Source organism: Trichosurus vulpecula, chromosome 2, assembly GCF_011100635.1.
Source record: "Trichosurus vulpecula isolate mTriVul1 chromosome 2, mTriVul1.pri, whole genome shotgun sequence".
NCBI lineage: Eukaryota > Metazoa > Chordata > Mammalia > Diprotodontia > Phalangeridae > Trichosurus > Trichosurus vulpecula.
This window is the reverse complement of record NC_050574.1, coordinates 379,350,909-379,373,702: the sequence shown is the minus strand read 5'-3', so window position 1 is coordinate 379,373,702 and position 22,794 is coordinate 379,350,909. Positions and strand designations below refer to the sequence as shown.

The 22,794-nt window shown below is 36.8% G+C and overlaps 1 protein-coding gene across 1 annotated transcript in view; it reads right to left on the bottom strand.

Moving 5' to 3' along the window:
* The window catches only part of GRIK1 (glutamate ionotropic receptor kainate type subunit 1), a 147,553-nt gene that overhangs the window by 45,113 nt on the left and 79,646 nt on the right, over positions 1-22,794 (bottom strand). Inside the window, exons 5-7 of the mRNA XM_036745122.1 lie at positions 22,046-22,099; positions 15,958-16,131; positions 6,394-6,537 (exon numbers count right to left, since the gene is read on the bottom strand). Of these exons, the coding sequence (XP_036601017.1) occupies positions 6,394-6,537; positions 15,958-16,131; positions 22,046-22,099 (372 nt within the window). The remainder of the gene's footprint in view (positions 1-6,393; positions 6,538-15,957; positions 16,132-22,045; positions 22,100-22,794) is intronic.

Below are 22,794 nucleotides of genomic sequence, written 5' to 3'. Positions count from 1 at the left end.
TATAAGAAATGACAAGCAGGATGGTTTTAAAAAACCTGGAAAGACTTACATAAACAGATGCATCGCGAAGTGAACAGAACCAGAACATTGTACACAGTAATAGCAATATTGTTCAATGAAAAATTGTGAATGACTTAGCTATTCTCAGCAATACAACAATCCAAGACAATCCCAAAGGACTGATGATGAAGTATACTATCAAACTCCAGAAAAAGAACTGGTATTGATTGAATACAGACTGAAGCATGTTTTTTTTCACTTTCTTTCAGTTTTTTTATTCAAGTTGTCTTGTACAAAATGACTAATATGGAAATATCTTACATAAGTGCATGTGGATAATCTATATCTGATTGTTTGGCATCTCAGGGAGGAGGGAGGAGAAGAAGGGAGAGAGAATTTGGAACTGAAAACTTTAAATAAAAACATTTTTAAAAATTGGAAAAAAATAAACTAGAATACTACTCAAAAAGGGGGGTGGGGGAAGGAGATCAGCAGAACTCACCAACATAACAAAAAAGCTTGACTTCATTTAGTGTTTCACACTCACACTTACACATAGATACATAGATTTGAGGAAACAGACAATACTTTCTCATTTTTTGGGTGGGGGAGACTAGCTTGGTATTTATAATTAATTTTACAGCTTTCAGCTTTGATTGTTTTGAGCCACTTACGGGCAGGGACTTTGTTTTGCCTTTCTTTGCATCCCCAGCACTTAGCACAATGCCTGGCACATAATAGGTGCTTAATAAATGCTTATTGACTGGCAACAAATTTTTAAAATGACTGCTTAGATAATTTGTGAAAGGTTGAATAAATTACAGTACAGGAAATGTAATTAAATATTAATATACAGTAAGAAATAACAAAAAATGATTTTCAGAAACCCTTGGGTAATATGAACTGACACAGAGTGGAGTGAACAGAACCGAGAGAACAATTTACACTGACAGTAACAGCATAAAGAAAAACAACTTTGATATATTTAAAAACTTGAATCAGTGCAATGGCCAACTATGTTTCCAGAAGACCTATGATGAAGCCCTTTACCCACCAACTGACAGAGAAGATGCAAGATCCCAAAAGAGACACAGCCATTGTATGGATTTATCTTACTTGAACATGCTTATTTTTTTTTTTTTGCAAGGATTATTTTTCTTCTTTTTTTCCCTTGGTTTTTAATTGGAGGTGGGATATAGAAAGGGAGTTAGCAATCATGAGACCAAAAAAAGGGAGGGCAGTTTTTAAAAATATACAGAAAAGAACATAAGGAATCCACAAGAAAGATTTAAAGGAAGCATAGACAAGCAAAACAATTTTTAAAATAATACATATTACAAATATACTTTTTAAAAATGTACAATAATAGTATCCTCTTTTTGCATTACATTGTGTATAGAAATGCTTGTAATGGCAAGCAAAATGGGACTTTTCACTGTTCTTTGTTTGAATGGGGCAGGTACTGTGGGATCTTTTGCCTTGGAACATTTCTCAGCACTAAGACAATCAAGAGTCATTGAAGTATGTGATATGGTGCTGGTGGTTGGAGCTTCCCCACACTGATTTCTCACACTCTAAATGGTGAGCCTCAAGTGCCCCAGGGCCCTGAGATAGGTATATAAGATCCGAGGTTGGCGTTTGACTTTTGGGGGTACACTCCCTGAAAGGATGTGAGTGACAAGACTCTGGGCAAGCCATTGTCCCGCCCCCTGTGCCAACTTCATAACCCAGACAGATAAATATTGATGCTTCTCTGGTAACTATGAATTGTGATTTGAATCAGACAAGGTCTGTCTGTTGATGTTTGTAATTTCTGTTTGTATTTGCCTTGAAGTTCAGGGGGCTGATCCTTTCCCCCTGAACTAAATGAGTGGTATATGTTTGTTTAATTAAAGTGAGATTGTAAACCCCTTAAAGTTGCTTTCCTTAGAAAAGCAGATCAAAGAACCTGTGTTAGCAGTCCTCCTGTGTGCTGGTATTATTGGTCTTACACAGCCGTAGTAGCTGCTAGCAGATAGTTGCTACGATGCTTTTTTTTTTTTTGCTGTTTAAATTCAGAATACCCCCTCTCCCCCACCCCACTCCAAACTTCCAAACTCATAATGGAAAGAACAGTAGATTTTTGTTCTAAGCAAGAGTGTGCTAGCGGGCAGGGGTGAATGGGTTGGGGGAGTACACCTGACACAAAATGAGTATGCATTATTAACGTTTTTTCTATCACTTTATTAAATCTAGATAAGCAACAAAATAATAAATCAAGTCCTGATTTATAGTTTTTGCCAATTTCCATGGTGCAAATGCTTACACTAAAAATTTAACAATTAGCTCTTTGGAGTCTGTACCAGCTGGTTTAAGCACACCCCTTGTTTTAAGCCTCTCAAACACTGATTAACTAAACTTGAGCCATAGAATCACATAATCTTTATAGTTCCAAGTTTTTGCATCTGTAAAATACAATTAGAACTAGTTGAGCTTTAAAAGTGTCTCTCAAATCTATAATTTTATGAATATTCTGTGTTTATGGAGCATTTGTATATTTAGCATTTGATTAAGTGCTTCTGTCAGAATTATATAAATATTACCATAATCCCTCAAGGACTTTATAATCTAGTTAGCAAAACAAAACAAACAAACACAGATCATAGAATTTTGGAACTAGAAAGACCTTAGAGATTATCTAATGCCACCCCTTAATTTTAAAGTTGAGGAAAATAAGGTCCAAATACATTATGCAGCAGCAGAATGAAAAGTACAGTTCAAATCTCCTGATTCCCAATACAAAGCTCTTCCCATTATATATTACATGGCTTCCCTTGAAAAGCAATTGAACAACATGATATATAATTAAAATTATGTTTTGTGACTATATTTATGACAATGACTATAATTGCTGGTGGTAACAAAAAGAGATCAGTGAGGGCTGCCCTAGGCAAAGCTTCATGGGACTTTGGCTGGGTTTGAAGAATGAGTAGAATTTAAATAGTTTATAAAAAGATACACAATTCTTATTGTAATCTACCTTTTGAGCTTTACTTTAAAACTGTACAGGTTTTAAATATTAACTTGTAAGTAAGACTGTCTTTCAAAGACCAACCTAGCCAAGCTTGAAGCTACCAAACTTGGCCATCAGGTGATGATTTTTTTTCTGGAAGTCAAGATATTTACTAAGGCATTGAGAAACTGTGATCTGCATCAATGTACAAGGTACCAACACTATTAGGATCAATGATCCTCTTGAAGAAAGGCAGGTCTTCATTAATGGATTCTGAACACGTCTGGTTGTTTCTCTGTGCATGCCTTTTCTTTTGCTGTTTTCATTGAAGAATGCTGAAAAGTTTGATAAGTATAAATTCCTTTCCCTGCTGCTTTATCTATTTTTTCTCTTTTATTATGAATTTAACATACCCTTTTCATTTGGGCTACTACTTCTCATCACATACTATACCCAAGTCACATGCCATACCCCAGTCTGTTCCCCTAGTCCTACCGAGGCTCTGTTGGTTGTTTTGCCCCCTCCAATATCTTCTACCACAATACAAAGTGAGAGGAAAAGAAGGCCCTCTTGCCCTGAGGGCTTTAGGGAAGACTCAAAGTACATGTTGCCTGTGAATCTGACCCCAACTCTCCACACTAATGTCATCCACAATCACTTTGGCAGAGGAGGCTACAACATAGCTACTACTGATGTATTTCTCATTAACACATTAACCAATTAACCACTAATATTCAGTTAATCTTAAAAATATTTCTTAAAAATGCAAAGCAAAAATACAGTATTTATATTATATTATGTTGAGGTCCTCTGCCCCAACACCCAAATTGGTGGGGTCTGTTACCCGCCCCCCAAGACCCAGGCCTTTGCCTAGCAAAGGGCTTGATCTCGCGGACAACGAATGGGGCAGGAGCCAAAGGTGGTGAGTGACTCCGTTTATTGTTTCAGCAAGCAGCATTTTTATATCTTTGGTTAGGTAGGCATTAGGGCCACCCTGGTTCTGCCCACTCTCCTCCCCTTCTCTTCCAGCACTAACCCAAAGTTCCCTGAGGTCAGGCAGTCCAGGCAAAGAACCGGAAGTTCCATGTGCTCTGGCAAGCCCAGACAGAGAAGTGCCATGTGGTCAAGCAGGTCCGGGCAAAGACCTGGAATTGCTACGGAGGCAACAAAGATGAGACCCCTCCTCCTGGCTCCACCCATATCTCAGAGCCCTGAGTTTACCTCAGCAGGCCCTGGGCGTGGAAGTCCGAGGAGGGCAGGGCTCAGCTCTAACTCGCCCGGTAACAATACTGCACCAACATACTCCAAATACACTCTTCTGTTAATGAACAGTATCTGTGTGAAGAGGGAGTATGTGCTTATATTTTCAGGGTATACATATAATGAATAAATAAAACATACTACATGTGACACATGTAGATTAGGCAACTCAGTTCTGAAATTGTACACTTCAGTGTCTTCTCTCTTCCAGGAACTGTACATAAATGTTTCTTGATAAAGTAGCCCTTGTGTTGAACAGATGCTTTCTTAGTTAAGCTAAGCTGATCCAGGGTTTGCTTGAATAACAGCCCACTATGAGCCATATCTCAGCCAGATGAATCAACCTTCTGCATGGCTCCTCTGATTTTCCACTTCTAAGCTGTTTCTCAGTTCAGTTCAACTTACTCTTTGACAGGAACTGTAGCTTATCTATCACTTCTATTTTCAGACTTTGCTGAAGATTTCAGCTGCAGTAGCATCATCCCCTTTTAGGAAGAGATATTGATCTTTATCCCAAGTTGGTAACAGCCCTTCTAATGTTGCTGTTTTGCAAGACTTTTCTCCTCTACTTCTTAACAACAAGTGGCAATGCAGAGGAAGTATCTTCTAATTTCATTAGCAAACTCATATTAGATAGCAGAGTATGTTTTCTCTATTCCTTCTCATTCTTCTTGGTAGCACAGATGATAGAAGATGCTCCATACCATAACAAGTAACAGTGCCAAGAGAGAATTATAGTCTCTTTTTTAAATAGTTATGAATTTTGTTTTTTCACCTTTTTCTCTATAACCTATCTTGATTCAGAATCTGGGCCCTCCCTGCAAAAGACCTGACCTTAGCTCCTGGCTAGTAACCAAACTCTCATTTTCCATCTTTAGTCAGGTAAATAACACTTGTCCCACAGTCAGAATGGTTCTCATTTCCATACTTTCCCAGTTAGTCATCCAAAAATTGCTCCAATACTTCAGTTCTTCATTGATGGAAGAATACTTCGATTCTTCAGTGACAGAAGAATTGAAGAATTGGAGCAACTTTTGGATTACTAACTGGAAAAGTATGGAAATGAGAACCATTCTGACTATTCTGATCGGGACAAATGTTACTTACCTATGTTCTCTCTTTATCCAGTGTCCTACAGTTTGTCGTGTTGTTACCATACACTGTGTCAAATGTAACTCGATAACTACTTCTCTTAGAACTCTGAGGAAGATCTGTGCTTTCAACAAGTGAATTTGTCAAGAAAAACTTAATTCAGCAACTGAATTTCTCAGAAGCATACTAGTGCCTTAGACAAGTGATATGTTTCTCATACATAGAAAAACTCCCTATATATTTCTAGGCTGAGAAGTTCCAAAATATATAGATTTCTGGCTTGTTCATCTTACCCTAAAACCTTGACTTCAATTAGGTCTCGTTGGATCACCACAAATTTCCATCTCACAACAAAAATTAGGTTGAAGTCAGAGTGGCCTTGGCTATCTGGATGAAGGTTTAGAGAGCCTGGTGAAGATCAGATTGATTTATAAATTTTTCAGAATTTTAGATTGGCCCTTTAGAAGGGAGAGTAAGATCATCTGCATAGGAGCTGCTCCAGGAACAAACTCTGAGGAGCAATTCTAAAGAGGTCCTAAAACAACCTGTCCATTTGGGAGTTTTCCTTTGCTCTTTAGGTTCTTTAGACAGAACTTACAGATTATCTGTGAAAATCATCACAGCTATTATATTATTACAATAGTGCATCCTACTATATGCAATCAACACATGGAATAAGAGTCCCAGGGAGTGTATATGTACAATGCAGGACACAGTATAACTAATGTATTATCCACTATCCACTGACATGCTCTACTTGACTAGACAGGTTTTGAATTAATGACAATGATTGTGATCTTTTCATATCTAAAATGAGACAAGGTAGTGGTAAGGAGGAACAGAGATAAGTCCAACTGGAAGATTATTGGCTGCACATTTAAACATTTCAATAAATGATTACAACTGAACTTTACTCAGACTAACTCATTTCTGTCATTTAAGGGTTTGCCTTTAGAGACAACATGTAGATTCACAGTGGAACAGTCATTGAATTTATGCAGCACAAAATGAAGGAAAGAATAAAGGAATGATAAAGCAGCAAGAATTACCTCTTTGATCAAATTAATAAATCTGTGTCCAAAGCGCCATGGTTTATGTCGGTGACACTGCAGAGAGCTGATAGTCATCTGAGAAGCTTGGTGAGAGGCAATGGCAACTGCGTACACAGCGTCATACATCAAAGCGGCTTCAGTCTGGAGGGAGAAAACACATGTGCTTTCGTTCCCATATTAACTTATCTTTGCTCTCCTTATTTCTTCAGCCCTTTGATTTTTGAAGGCTTTTATAACTTTATTTTGTAATGCTTATTTCCACTAGTGTTTTTTGAGAGTAATGACTGCTTTTAAATTTTTTTTATCTCCAATCACAGTGCATAATCTAGTACTCCATTAAGTATTTACTCAATAAATATTTGTTGACTGACTTATTACATAATCTTACTCTGATATCATAACATAGTGGTGGTGGGGACTATGGGTTCCTAAAGGCTATTCCAGAAAAGGATAAGTTCTGGCAGGTTATATCCAGATGGAAAGGTATTACATACTGACCAAGTCTGCTGTTTGAGGACTAGCCTAGTAAAATACAGTAGGAAAATTTCATTACCAATAGGTGATGAGTTCTTTGGCTATGGAAACCCATGAAACAAAGAAAAATAAAAGCATACTTCAACTCTGTGTGATCTTCTGTGTCTTTTGTGATGATGATACAGGGTCAGAAAATAGTATAAAAGTGCAAGGAATCACATGGGATAGATCATCTATTAAAACTATAGATATTCTAAATATGAAACCTCTGTGCATTGACTAGTCAACTGTCCTTCTACCCGACAGACCAGACTATATCAATATTGATAGTCTCATGATAAAAGATGTTGTCATTAAATGGAAGGAAGACTTGCAGTTTCTCTTTAGAGACAAATAAGTAGTTGACTTGAGATAGAGTTCGCTCAAAGGCAATGAGAAACATTATTCATGAGAAAATTGGTTACTTCATTTTATAGTTCTAATAAATAGCTTAAGCAAAGAGGCTACCATATTGCTATAGCTCATGTACCAGCATCTATTGTAGAGGATAAAGATGATCCTCTAACAATATATTCTGATACTTAGTTATTTCAGCAGGAGAAAATTAATCAGTCAACAACAATTTATTCTTTAAACTAGATGCTCTGCTAGGCAATGGTGTTATAAAGACAAATATGAAACAGGCTATAACCATAGGGAGCTTAATTTCTGACTTTCCACATAGCAAAAAAAAGTTTGAATACGAGCTCCAGTTTAATAAATAAGGGATCTGCATAGTCTTAAAAGTATTTGTAAATCACTTAAAGGATATGTCATTCATGGGAAACAACCATTAAAAAATGAATGTTAAAAATTGTGTTTATATGTAACTGGAAAAAATAAAATGCTATTCAAAATGAAAAAAGGAGCTCATGGGGATAAAGGAGGTACAGGATTATCTCCTTGAGATCTCTATTCAAGGGGAATATCAAGAACACAACTTCTTTCCATACCATGTGCAATCAGTTCAAGCAGCATCACCACCAGAGTCTAGGATATATAGAATTACACACACACACACACACAGACACACACACACACACAATATCTATCCATCTCATCCTCTGCCCTTCCCTTTTCCTTTTGCATTCAATCCTTCCCAACATCATGGTCTTTTGAATGTAAAGACAATTTTTAATGCTCATTTTTTAAAAATAAAATTCTGAATTCCAAATTTTTTTCTCCCCTTTCCACTCCTTATGATGGCAAGCAATTTGATATAGGTCACATATGTGCAATAATGTAAAACATATTTCCATATTAATCATATTGCAAAAGAAGAAACAGAATAAAAGGAAAAAAACACAAAAAATAAAGTGAAAATAGTGTGCTTCAATTTGCATTCAGATTCCATCAGTTCTTTGTCTGGATGTGCATATGAGTTCTTTTTTTATATAGTAGTCATTTTTTCTCTGTCTTTGATGTCTTTCCAGTATTGGCCTAGTAGCAATATACAGCTGGGCAAAAGAGTATGTGTGATTGAGTGACTTTTTAAGGCATACTTCAAAATTGCTTTCCAGAATGTCTAGACCAATCCACAACTATTTTCCCTCTGTCCCTTCAAAAATTGTCATTTTCTTTTTTTGTTATATTTGTAAATTATAGGTTTGAGGTGGAATTTCATTTGCATTTTTTAAATGATTTGTGATTTTGATAATTTTTCTATCAATTTGCTAATAGATTGGATTTCTTCTCTTGAAATCTTCCTGCTTGTATTCTTTGACTATCTATTGAGAAATGGGTCTCATTCTCTTTTTAAATTTTTTATTATTTAATATTTTTAGTTTTCCACATTGATTTCCACAAGATTTTGAGTTACAAATTTTCTCCCCATTTCTACCCTTCCCCCACCCCAAGATGGCATATATTCTGATTGCCCTGTTCCCCAGTCTGCCCTACCTTCTATCACCCCATCCCCCCCCCACTTATCCCCTTTCCCCTTACTTTCTTGTAGGGCAAGACAGATTTTTATACCCCATTGCCTGTATATCTTATTTCCCAGTTGCATGTAAAAGCAACTTTTTTTTTGAACATTTGTTTTTAGAACTTTGTGTTCCAAATTCTCTCCCTTCTTCCCTTCTCACTCACCCTCCTTGAGAAGGCAAGCAATTCACAATTCTATTTTATTGAAAATCCATATTTTGCCCTGGAGTATTATACTCAGTTTTCCTGGGTAGGTGATTCTTGTTTTTAATCCCAGCTCTTTTGACCACCGGAATAACATATGCCAAGTCCTTCAGTCCCTTAATGTAGAAGCTGCTAGATCTTTTGTTATCCTGATTGTGTTTCTACAATACTCAAATTGTTTCTTTCTGGCTGCTTGCAATATTATCTCCTTGACCTGGGAACTCTGGAATTTGGCAACAATATTCCTAGGAGTTTTCTTTTTGGGATCTATTTGAAGAGGTGATCTGTGGATTCTTTCAATTTCTATTTTACCCTCTGCTTCTAGAATATCAGGGCAGTTCTCCTTAATAATTTCTTGAAAGATGATAACTAGGCTCTTTTTTTGATCATGGCTTTCAGGTAGTCCAATAATTTTTAAATTATCTCTCCTGGATCTATTTTCCAGGTCAGTGGTTTTTCCAATGAGATATTTCACATTGTCTTCCACTTTTTCATTCCTTTGGTTCTGTTTTATACTATCTTGATTTCTCATAAAGTCACCAGCTTCCACTTGCTCCATTCTAATTTTTAAGGTGGTATTTTTTCATTTTAGACCTCCTTTTCCATTTGACTAATTCTGCCTTTTAAGGCATTCTTCTCCTCATTGGCTTTTTGGAGCTCTTTTGCCATCTGGGTTAGTCTATTTTTAAGATGTTATTTTCTTCAGTAATTTTTGGGGTCTCCTTTAGCAAGGTGTTGACTTGTTTTTCATGATTTTCTTGCATCACTCTCATTTCTCTTCCCAATTTTTACTCTACTTCTCTTACTTGATTTTCCAAATCCTTTTTTGAGCTCTTCCATGGCCTGAGTCCAATTCTTATTTTTCTTGGAGGCTTTTGTTGTAGGATCTTTGACTTTGCTGACTTCTTCTGGCTGTATGTTTTGATCTCCTTTGTCACCAGAAAAAGATTCTATAATCTGCTCGCTCATTTTCCCACCCGATTACTTGACTTTTGAGCTTTTTGTCAGGGTATCACTGCTTTCGGAGCGAAGAGTGCTCTGTCCCAAGTTTCAGGGTTTTTGTGCTGTTGTTTTCAGAGCTATTTCTATTCTGAGGTGGTATGATACTCCTCTCCTGCCCTGTGCTCTGGTCTGTGAGTGCAAACACTCCTTGATGCCATGTAACTACCAGGAGGACTCCCTCTCCACTGTTACCACAAACTCTGCCACACCAGCGCTCCTTCTCCCCTTTATAAGGCCTGGTCTGAGATAGTCCGAGGTGAAAAAGGTATATGCCAGGTTTCCCTTTGAGCCTGAGCCTGTTCTTCTCTGGACTGTGTACTCAGGATGTGGGCTCTCCAACTCCCTTCTAGCTGCCCCTGAGAACGTGCAGAACGGCATGTGGAGATCCAGCTATATCCTGTTTAAGCCTCTTAGGCCTCTGCAAGGCAAGGCCATTTGAGGCTAGGTCTCTGCAAGACAAGACTGTCAAAGGATAAGGGGACATGGCAAGGAACCGCCCTTGCAGTTGTTATCTGCATGGGAAAGAATAGTAAGGTTTCAATATGGTTAGCATCTATGGAACTAAGTAACAACATGTCCCAGGGCTACATGGGCTATGTGGGCTATGTGACAGGATGTTACAAGGGAACAAAGTAAAGTAACAAAGCAATGCAACTCTTGGTCCACTTATCTGTTTCCATAGAGTATATAAACTCACCATCTCTGCTTAATGAATGGAGTTGTACTATACTCTCCTGCCTGGCCCGTGTCTTTCTTTCACTCTCTCTGGCATTCTTTTAGCACAATGCCACCTCCGCAGGCGGCAGGTAGTGCCCAAAGAAGGACCGAATCAGGAGAACAGGGACCTGAAGCAGATGGGTTCGGAGAACAGAGGCTCTGAAAGAGTGAGTCTCCTGGGGAGAGGCCTTGGACATTCAATGGAGCTCCAGTCAGACAGTCAACTAAGATAAAGGCAATTTTTTACTTTCACTTTTACTCAGATCACCAGGCTTACATGGGGATTATAATTCACAATGGGACAAGGACAGTTGGGTGAAAAGGATTGAGAATATTATCTAAAAGTCTTAAAAAAGTTAGAGAGAGAGGACTCTTAATAACCTCCAGCCAGTTACAAGAATTCTTGGAAACTGTAGAAAAATGTTGCCTTTGGTTCCCCACTGAAGAGACTATAGATTTAGAAAGATGGGAGGTTGTAGGAAACCAGATGAGTAAATATTTTATGGAGGTGGGACATGCAGCTTTCCCGATAACTGCCTTTTCGATATGGAACATTTTAAAAATATGCCTGCAAAAGCCTGAAGCAGTACCTCTTGCTACAAAAATTTTAAAGACAGATGTGGCTATGGGAATGGAGCAGGAGGAACTTGCACACTTCTTAGAATCCAAGCGCGAAATACCAAAAAAAGGCAATTTAGGATACAATTTAGAGGAAAGACTGAAGTCTCCTTTGGCCCCTCCTCCACCTCCTCAATATAAATCCAATCCATGCATTTGGGAAATAAAATAGCCCCAGAACCAGGAGTTGTACTATACTCTTCCGCCTGGCCCGTGTGTTTCTTTCATTTTCTCTGGCATCCTTATACCTCAGTGCCACCTCCACAGGCGGCACTCCCCCAAGAACTACCAGCCAGGACCGTGACCCAGATCCAAGCTGGGCAAAGCAAGAGAACCCTGCCTCTGCACGAGCAAAGTGCTCCCTGCAATTCCACTCTGATCTTCTGTTTGATTCCACCCACCATGTGGACCAGGGACTCCAGAAGCACCTGATGCTTGAGCTCTGGAAGCAACCAATGCTCAAGGTCTGGAAGCAGCCACTGGAGCTTTCTGCTGCTGCCGCTGACCTCCACCTCCCCAGGGCTGGGGCTGGACCATGTACTTCTCTCACCCAGATCCAACAGTTTTCTCTCTGACCTGCTCCATTGTCTTTGGCATTTGTGGGTTGAGAAGTCTGGTAACTGCCTCAGTTCAGTGATTCAGGGCCCAGGAGCCTCCTCCACCAGGTCTACTCTGCACCTCGTCTGTGCTGGCACAGCCCACATTGGACTGTGCTCTGCTCCTAGGGTGCAACAGGGTGCAATAGACCCTTCCCAGCGACCATCCAGGCCGTCTTGGGCTGAAGACTTGTTTCCCTTTGTTATTTCATGGGTTCTGTAGTTCTAGAATTTGTTTAAAGTCATTTTTTACAGGTGTTTGGAGGGATCTGGGGGAAAGCTCAAGCGAGTCCCTGTTTTCAAGCAGCCACCTTGGCTCTGTCCCAATGGATCTCATTCTTATAAATTTGAATTCAGTGCCTTATATATCTTAGAAATGAGACCTTTATCAGAAAAAACTTGCTTCATTGGTTTTGCTTTTGGAAAATCTTTTACATTTTACATAAATTGTCCATTTGATCTTCTATGGTCACCCCTAACTCTCTTTTGGTCATAAAATCATGCCCTGTCTGTAGATTCGAAAGGTAATTTCTTCCTTGCCCCTCTAAGTTGTTTATGATATCACTTTCTAAGTGTAAATCATGTATTTAACTTACATGGTTCAAGATGTTGGTGTATGCCTAATTTCCAGTTTTCCTAACAATTTTTGTTGCATAATGGAAATGTTTAATTTCATTGAACACTAGAGGATACCATGTCCTTTTTAAATGTCATGTATGGGGGCAGCTAGGTGGTGCAGTGAGTAGAGCACCAGCCCTGGAGTCAGGAGGACCTGAGTTCAAATCCAACCTCAGACACTTGACATACTTACTAGCTGTGTGACCTTGGGCAAGTCACTTAACCACAATTGCCCTGCCTTCCCCCCTCTAAAACAAAAAAACAAAACAAAAAAAATCTCTATGTCCAAAACCAAATTCATTTAAAAAAAATAAATGTCATGTATATAATCTGTTCTAAAAACCCTTCTAGACGGACCCCACTGCATCAACAATCAACAAGCCATAGAGACAGCTGGGTCTGGCTTCAAGGACTTTCACCTCAAGTCCAATGTAGGGGTTGGACCGCTGAGTAGGGGGAGATTGAAAAGCCTTCTCCTGTTGCCAGACTCCAGGCCCAGGTGTGCTGCTCAGACACAGCCCCAAGCTGCAGCTGTGGGCAAAGAGAAACTAGCTCCCACCCAATGAGTGTGGTAGCAGAGGGACAGAGACCCTGCTGGCTGCATGCACCAGCAAGAGAGAAGAGTCCCTGGTTTTGGTTCTAGGGCAAAGGGGGGAAGTTTGCAGCTAAGGTAGAGACCTCAGGGAGCAAAAGCATTTGTAGTGACAGTGTGTCTGGGGGTCCTAGCTGTGGTTCAGGGGTGGAGAGGAGTGCCTGAAGTCAGGCCCACAGACAGAACTCAGAAAATAACAGTACAGAAAAGCTAGAAGAGAGAAAATATGAGAATTCTTGGCCTGCCTGGAAGTTATTATTTAAAAAAAAAAAAGTCTAGATATGATATTATAAGAAATCAGTAAGGAAAATTGCCCTAAAGTTCTAGAATGAGAGGGTAAAATGAAAATAGAAAAAAAATCCATCAATCACCACCTGAAAGAGATCCTAACATGAAAACTCACAGGAATATCATAGCTGAGTTTTGAAGCTACCAGCTTAAGGAAAAATACTACAAGCAACAAGAAGAAAAAAAATTAAATGTTGTGGAGCTACAGTTAAGATAACACAAGATCTTGAAGCTTCTATAATAAAAGACCAAAGATCTTGGAACACTATATTACAGAGCAAAGGAGCTGGGTTTGCAACCATGAATAACTTATCCAGCAAAGTTGAGTATAATCCTGAGTGGAAGAAAAATGAACATTTAATGAATTGAAAGAATTTCAGGTATTTGTGACAAAAAGACCAGAACTCAATAGAAAATTTGACATAAGATCTAGGAGAAACATGAGGTAAACATTAAAGACCAATTATAAGTGATTCAATAAGGTCAAAGTATTTACTTATATGGAAAAATGTTATCTGTATTCTTAAAATGTAGTTTGAAAGGGCATACGTAGATAGAAGGGTTGGGGTTGAGTTAAGTATGATGGGATAATTCTTTAAAAATAAAAGTTGATAGGGAGAAGTAAAATGGAGCAATTATCTCATACAAATCAAGTGTGAATGGAAGAACTGTTACAGTGGAAGAAGGTAGGTGTGGAGGGCTGGTCATGCTAGAACCTTATTCTCATCAGAACTGGGTTAAAGGCAGAATAACAGATACATCTAGAAGGGTATAAAAGGTCTTCCAAATTTGGAGAGTGATGGCATAGGATAAGGGAGGGACTTTTAGAAGGGGTGTAGATCAAGAAGTAGGAGGATAGGGGAGAAGACAAGGGAGGGATTTTTAAAGGGGTGGGTAGATTAAGGAATAAAAGGATAAAAGGAGAGGATAAGGGAGAGCTTCTTTAAAAAGGTGCAAATTAAGGAGGTAGTGGTTAGAAGTAAATCAGATGTGTGAGGACAGATAAGGTAAAAAGAGAAGGTGAGAAGGGCAATAGAGAGGCAAAATAGAATGGAGGGATTATAACAACTAGTAATTATAACTTTGAATGTGAATGGAATGAACTCACCTATAAATTGGAAATGGAGAGCAGAATGTATTAAAAAACAGAATCTGACTATGTTATTTACGAGAAACATGTTTAAAAATGAGAAATAGTGGAGTGGAATTTATTATTTTTCAGCTTAGGTAAAAAAAAGCAGGGGTAGTGATCATGATCTCAAAGTTAAAGCCAAAATAGATTTAATTAAAAGAAATAAACAAGAAAACTACATTATGATAAAAGGTACCATAGAAAATGAAGCAATATCAATACTAAACCTATATTCACCAAATGCTATTGTATCTAAATTTTTAAAGGAAAAATTAAATGAATGGAAAGATGGTGGAAAGATATAGTAATACTATTAGAGTATAACCATTATATAAAGTATAACTTTAATCTTCCCCTCTCAGAAGTAGATAAAACTAACTAAAAATAAGTAAGAAAGAAGTCAAGGAGATGAATAGAACCTTAGATAAGCTAGATAGACAGCTATCTGGAGAGAACTAAATGGAAATAGAAAGGAAGAGCTGTACATGGTACTTTCACAAAAATTGACCATATAGTGGACCATAAAAACTTTATAGTTAAATGCGGAAAAGCAGAAATATTAAATGCATTCTTTTCAGATTACAATGCAATAAAATTGTATTCAAAAAGGACTGTGTAAACTTGTTTCCATCTGTAAAAAAAAACACAACTAATTGGAGACTAAACAACCTAATCTTAAAGAATGGGTGGGTTAAAGAGCAAATTATAGAAACAATCAATAATTTCATCAAAGAGAATGACAATGAGACAACATATCACGACTTATGGGATGCAACATTTTTCCTATTATTTAAATCAGTCTTTGTGTGATATATATATATATATATATGCATGTATACATGAAAATAATTTGTAAAGAAACTCTCTCTCTAATCTATGCATGACCATGTGTCTATAGATAAAAAATTTATTAGTATCCCTACATGTTCCGTGTTATTAGTTACAAAGCAAAAGAAGGGAAACTGTATTAATAGCTGTTTTCCGAAGACTGGTCTTTTTAACTTTCTTTTAAACATGTCCTTGCTTTGATTCTTACTTCGTCTTCACTTGGGCAACACACTTTCACTCTTGCAGCACTAACAGAAAGTTAAATAGACATTTTAGCTTGATATAAATAATTATCTTTAGATACAACTTTGGTACTCTATTACCTTCTTAACAAATGTGTATGTTACACAGAAACAACACTTAGATCTTTTATCACTCTATTATCTATATTATGTACATATATATATCTAATGACTTAATATGGAATCTGTGAATCAGTTCCTTTCATAAAAAAAAAGAAAACCTCTGAATAAATCTCTTTTTGAAAAATGGTGTTTGAAGAATTTTTAAAAGTCAACTATGGCACTTACTGTCATCATGCCATTCAGTAGACCCATCTCTGACTTGGGTAGAGCTTGCAATCTTTCCATTGACCATTTTTCAATAATGGATGAAACTTGAGGATTATCAATATTAAGTAGTCGAAATCCAGTCATATTTACTCCACTGTATTTGTAGAGTTCCAGGTCTAGTGCAAAGAAATCCTGTAGTGTTTGACAGAACAAATGACTTAGCACATGCACTGAGGAGATTCTAATTAAATAGTCATGATTTTTTACCTATTTGGGTTTTTTTTTGGTAAAGGTAAATTTCCTATCCTTAGTGTCATTACTTTGACAAGCTCCAGAGAAATAAGCAGTTTTAGTTTTTTTTTCTGATGCTGTTACAATTATGACAAACACGGGGAATCTATTGATGTCCAATATGCTCTGCAGACTGCACAAAGTAAATTCCAAGACTTTATAACTTTATATTATTAATTATATTTTAATAAATAAATATTGTATTATAAATTTAATATAAATATAACACAGTTTATAAAATTTATTGTTTATTGGTTCCTTTCATACATTCATAGAATATTAGAATTTGGAGTGCCCATTCTGTTGTTGTGTTGTATTGTCTCAGCCCGGTGCTCTATACACTGTGCCACCTAGCTGCCTCTATACTTAGCTGTCCCACCATGATGCCTTGCACTCTTGTCACTAAGTCATTTTCAGTTGTATCCAACTCATCATGACCCCGTGGGGGGGTGGGGTTTCTTGGCAAAGATACTGGAGCGGTTTGCCATTTCCTTCTCCAGTTCATTTTACAGATGAAGGAACTAAGACAAACAAGGTTAAGTGACTTGCTCAGGGTCACACAGCTATAAGTGTCTCAGGCCAGATTTGAACTCATGAAGATGAATCTAATTCCCAGCCCAGTGCTCTTCCCACTGCACCACCTAGCTGCCTTGGAGTATCCCTAGACACCATCTATTTCAACTTCCTCATTTTAGAGAGGAGCACGCTGAAACCTAGAAATATAAAGTGATTTTCCCACAGTCATTCAGCTAGAGTTAATAGCATAGATAAAAGTAGAACCCAAGTCTCCAGACTTAGGATGCAGTCCTCCTTGTTAAGAAAATGTTAGGATTTACTGTGCATGGAAGTGATTGAAAAATAGATGAGTCCCTAATTGATGATTAAAATATAAGAAAATGTGGATCTCGTATGTTTAAACACTATAGCATAACATTAATTAATGAAAAATAACCTTTGCCTGTGCACCCAAGATGAAGCTTTTTGTAGAGAATAAAAGCATAAGGTTACTTAAGTATACACACTGTCATAGTACCTTTACTTCTCTCTGAAGCAGCTTGAAGAGAAAACTTATTCTAGATCTACTTCAGTTTGCGAAAAATGAAAGGTTAGTATAAGCTGTAGGGTTTTTGTAAATTGGGTAATTTTATATTGTTACTTTTATTAATTACAATTATAATAGCTTCTATTTATATATAATTTGTTACAGGACATATACATATACTATACATATACTTATATATGTATATATAAAATTTTTAAGATCATAGGTTGCTAGATATTGAAGCAAGTTTATAAATCATCTAGCCCAACCACATTTTTCAGATGAGGAAACTAAAGCTCAGAGAAATTAAATGTCTTGTCACTGGATGAACAGTTATGTTTACACAACTCTTAAAAAACAGGACCAAGAATTGGACCTTAGTCCTCTAACTTCGAATCCAATCTCCATCCCCACCCCACCTGCTCAGCATAGAGCTCCAAGCCTGAAGTCAAAAAGACTTATCCTCATTACTTCAAATCTGGCCTCAGAAATGTTCTAGATGTATGACCTTGGGCAAGTCACTTAACCCTGTTTGCCTCAGTTCCTCATCTGTAAAATGTGCTGGAGAAGGAAATGTTAAACCACTTGAGACTCTTTGCCAGGAAAACCCCAAATGGGGTCTCAAAGAGTCTAAGTGACTGTCATATCATACTATTCACTCACATTTAGCTTGTAATCCTTGTTCCAGAGGATATACACTTCCATATTCACTAATCATACTCATTAGTATAATTTAGTAAAATTGAGCTCCTGATTTTTATATCCATAAATAAAGATTTTGTACTATTGGGGGTCCCATAAACAGTTATGTGGCATTTAAAAATATAATAACTATGATGTCTTCTAGTTGGCATCTAAAGATCCCCAAATAATCAAATGCCCAGAGGTAATTTTCAGTTTTGACAGGCAATTTTGTTTTTGTTGTGGCTGTACCTTGTTCTCATCTTTTTTCATGATGTTCAGATAAATGGTGCAGGGAAAATTTGCTATCCTATTATTATTCTTTTATGTTTAATATTCTTTGAACATCTGCACAGATGGATAAAATTACTTCGTATATTTTGGGGAAAAGCTACTGGACTATAGTCTTACCTTCTGAAGGTTCAAAGAAAAGTTTTAAAAAACAACTCAGTTGACAAAGTGATATGTACCTCATCCTGTTCAATGGTTTTAATTTCTTCTACTAGGTTTCAATGCCATTAATTCATTAAAGATAATGAATTTGTGGTGTATAGTTCTTTCTACTTGATTTCTTCTAGATATTTGGCAGCTGCTAAAGTTTTGTAAGCAGCAGTGATATGTTGCAGGTTATATTGTGTAATTCTTATTAATCTGTAAGTCCATCTTCTGTAAGGTGAAACCTTCCTATACTTTCTGGTGATAATGACTTGAGTACTGCTTGGTTTCTACAAACAATTCTGCATCACTTGGACATGCGTTTGATGTTTTTTGGATGTCATACCGTTGCTTGATTTCATGCAGATGTTACCCATGGAAGGTCTTTTAACTGGATCCCAGCTCTTTTATAGGCTCTATCTGGAGGTATAATATTCTTGATTGTATCTGACTTAACTTCTTGATGAAATGATATCTGCTTGTTCCAAAAGTATTTCTTTCAGTTTTTAATTTGTTTATCATGTGTTCAGAGAACACTTGCCAATCCACCTCCATTTTTTGACACTCTGCTGGTCACACAGTGAATAGAGCACAGGATATACCATCAAGATGAGCCGAATTAAAATCATGCCTTAGACACTTGCAATGAACAAGTCACTTAACCAATATCATTATCATCTGGAAAATAGGGATGATGGTTGGACAACCATTGAACATTGAACCTATGAACAACCTCAAGGTTGTTGTGAAGATTAAATCAGTTAACAAATACAAAATGTTTTGCAAACTTTAAAGAGCTATGTAAATGCTAGCTATTATTATTATCATTATTTTTATTATAGTTGCCTCGGGGTTATGGGTCCTGTGTTGCGCTAATATGGTACAGCGTTTTGGTTAAGATACTTTCTAAATTTGCTGTTGTCCAGTTTACTGTTCAGTGTACTTTCACTCATTGATTCTGTTTGGCTTCTGGATTCAAGCTCAAAGTCTTCAATCTCTACCTTGGAGTTCATTGAGAAGTTTATATTTGTCAAGTACCAATGATGTTTTAAACTCATTGGAGAAAGATGGAATAGTTTAATGTAGAGTTTTTGTGAAGTCATATAAATCACATCTAAATGTGATCAATAATATTTTGATGTGATCTTTAACTTGGAAGCTATACTCAGTTGTCTTTAGGAGATACAATAATGGGTTTGAGAAGAAGCAGAATCATAGGAGGTTAAACTGTTGTTTTATAAAATTAATTCCATGTGGACTTGAAATACTGTGGCATCTTCATTCTGTATTTGTATCAAAATACAAATTATTGTATTTTACATATTTTCAGTAAGGGGCTAATCCATGAGTGCAGAACTTAGTAAAAAAACTTTCTGATAATCAATTAACACAATATATATATTGTATTCTCAAGGCTATTATGGATTTGTATTGTTTTATGGTGATTTGGCATGTTAGTTTATAATGGATATCAGATTTCTGATGTATAATTCTAGTCACTTGATTGTGCTTTTGTAAGTATCTGATAGATCCTTAATTTTTTCAAACTGCAATTTGCAGGCATATAACCTGTTGCTTAATTGTATAATCTTCATCAATTAAGTCTCTGTTGGCAATGACCTTAAAGATCCAATTTCTATTCTCTATATGTCCTTTCTCTGCCACAGCTCCTCAAAGGTGTGTTAGAAATAGTAGGCTTTGCTCTACCTTCTTGAGTTCTATCTCTGAGACAGCTAATTCCTTTCATAGAAAGTGTTTCACACTTTTAAAAAGTTATAAATCTCTCTGTTTCTATGAACAAATCTTATTGACTTGCCATTTGTTTGACTTTTTGTAATCATGTTGTTGGTTAAGTTCATGTGAAGTCACCCACTATGGATTTTTAGCTGTTGCATAACATGTTTGCACAGACTACATGCAGAAATCGGACATTTTCAGTTACATTTGATAAGTGCAGTGTTGTTTACTTTTGTCAGTCTTTACTTTTGCTCTATGAGGTGAGGTCTACTCCACCCAAAATTATCTGTGTAAACTTTAAACCTGCTTGTTGTGTGTTCTGACAACACTGTGGAAAATGCTAATTATTCTGTAGCTCCTTTGAGGTGATCATTTTGTTTGGATACCTTCTTTATTTATTGTAATTAATTTTACCTTGGCAAAAGCATATGTTAAGTCTGGCATTGCTTAAATGTTAATTGCTCTAAATATTCCCACTAAACTTTGACTTCAGGATTCTATTCAATTTCTAAACTCGGTTTTTCCCCTAATAGCTTTATTCTTGATGTGTCTTGCTAAAGAAGACCAAGTTATTTGCATCGTTCCAACCATTAGTTCAATTTCACCTCTGGATTCAAGCTCCAAGCTTTCAGTGTCTGTATTTTCGTGGTGCACATTAACAATTCTACAGTTATCCAGTCTAGATTACACGTTGATATCACTGGAGAAAGTTTCCATGAGATGAAGTCCTTTTATGTGGAGTCATATAACTTGATGCTATCTATGCATATTAAGTGATTAATAAGACACTTTGGTATGACTCCCTCTTTAACCTGAAAGTTCTATTTCATGATAATGGAGTTAATGCCAGGAAGAACTGTGTCAATATCATCATCATTATTATTATCTTGATCTAGGACTATGATTTCATCTTTACTGAGAACTACTAGTATGAGAACTCTCTCTTATAATGTAGATTAGTATCATTTCTGGCAGTGAGAAATTACATAGCTTGGTCCTGATTATACAGCTAGCACATGTCAGAAGGAAGACTTGAATCCAGATGGTCTGGACTTTAATACCTGTCCTCTGCTCACTATGCCTCATTTCATTCCTAAGTAGAGAGAAAAATGAATACAGAGATAATTGTCTTAATATGCATATGATAGCAACTTTTAAAATATTTTAAAAACAAAATAAAGCTATAGTCTATTCCAAAACAGGTATGAATTTTCAAATCCGTGTTACAGTCATATGCCTTATTGGGGTGTATCAGTAAGGCTATAATAACAATATAGATAATAATTGTCAAAATGCCTATGTGGGGGGCATTCTTTGCTTTATGAAGGGGGAGAATTGATTAAATGAGCTATCAAGAGAATAATGGCAACTTAATTTCTGTTAAATTGAATGATTAAAATCATGTTTCTTCCAAAATTTAGCTTATATATTATGGGAGACATATATATACACATATGTATATATGTGTGTATGCACACATATATATATAATATGTATTTAATTATATATGAACCATATGAGGCAAAATTTTTGAAGGATAAAGCATCATCTAATCTGAGGAGGTTCTAATTAACCTATGGCTACTCCATTATCAACTGACTACAAACTATAAAACAGCATTAGAGCAATGCAAAGACATATTGGTCCATGTTCCAGTGTACAATGCTTGTACTTTTAGGGTTTCCTTTAATCTGATTTTCATTTTAATCCCTTCCCAGGTCATACAAAGTGATATTAATTTTAACAAATATTGTTCAGCACTACAGGATTTAGAAGATTTGAAGGAAATTAAAGCAAGTATTCCTTTTCAGTTCCCCACTCTTAATAATGACAAGGTGACACTAAATTTATACAGAAGTTACCCTCCATGGATTTTTCTCTCATATTATGAAAGTCTTAATTTTCCTGAGACATTCTTACCAGTGTTGTGAAAAAGTAGTGATAATATTCAGTCATCATACCCATGAAAAGTATCTGTAAAACACAAAACAATGTCGACAAATTATTGAACGTGTTTGGAACTTTGTGCCTCAATTTTACTTTAATTTCAATGATGACAACTAGCAACCATGAAGGGATCTTGAGAGGGAGGCTGTTGCTCAGAGCAACCTCTTAGGAGAAATTTTCTCTGGTGAAATTTTCACTGGTGGCATTTATCCACCGAAGACTGCACCAGAGACCTGACTTATCCCTTGTTCCCAACTCTTCTGATCCATAGTTGGGGGAGTTGCAACTTTGGTTGTTTAATTTTAATGTAATGTACTGTTGGTGATTAGAGTAATTGTTTGGTAATAATTGGCAGCTGAAAACCCAGAAAGTCCCCCTACCAGACAAGCCCCTTAGAGAATTTTTTTCTCCAAGAGAAACTCTTAGTTCAGGCTAAGGAGTGTTCAGAAGGCATGAGCCAGTTGCATCCCCTTGGAGAAGTCCTTTATAAGCCTGGAAACAAAGATGCTTCCCATTCAAGGGGGTTGAGAAAGTCCAGTCCTTTTGTTTTGTGAGGGAACTCCCTCTAAAGAAATTCTAAATACAAACTGGGATGCAGAGAGACAAGGTAAGCCCATTATTAGGAGCCAGGGCTCCCGTAAGTAAATTTTCCGTAAGGGATATTGGTGGGACTGGTAGGTGGTTCTAGGTCTGATGAAGGGACCAGATTTGATGAAGGAGTT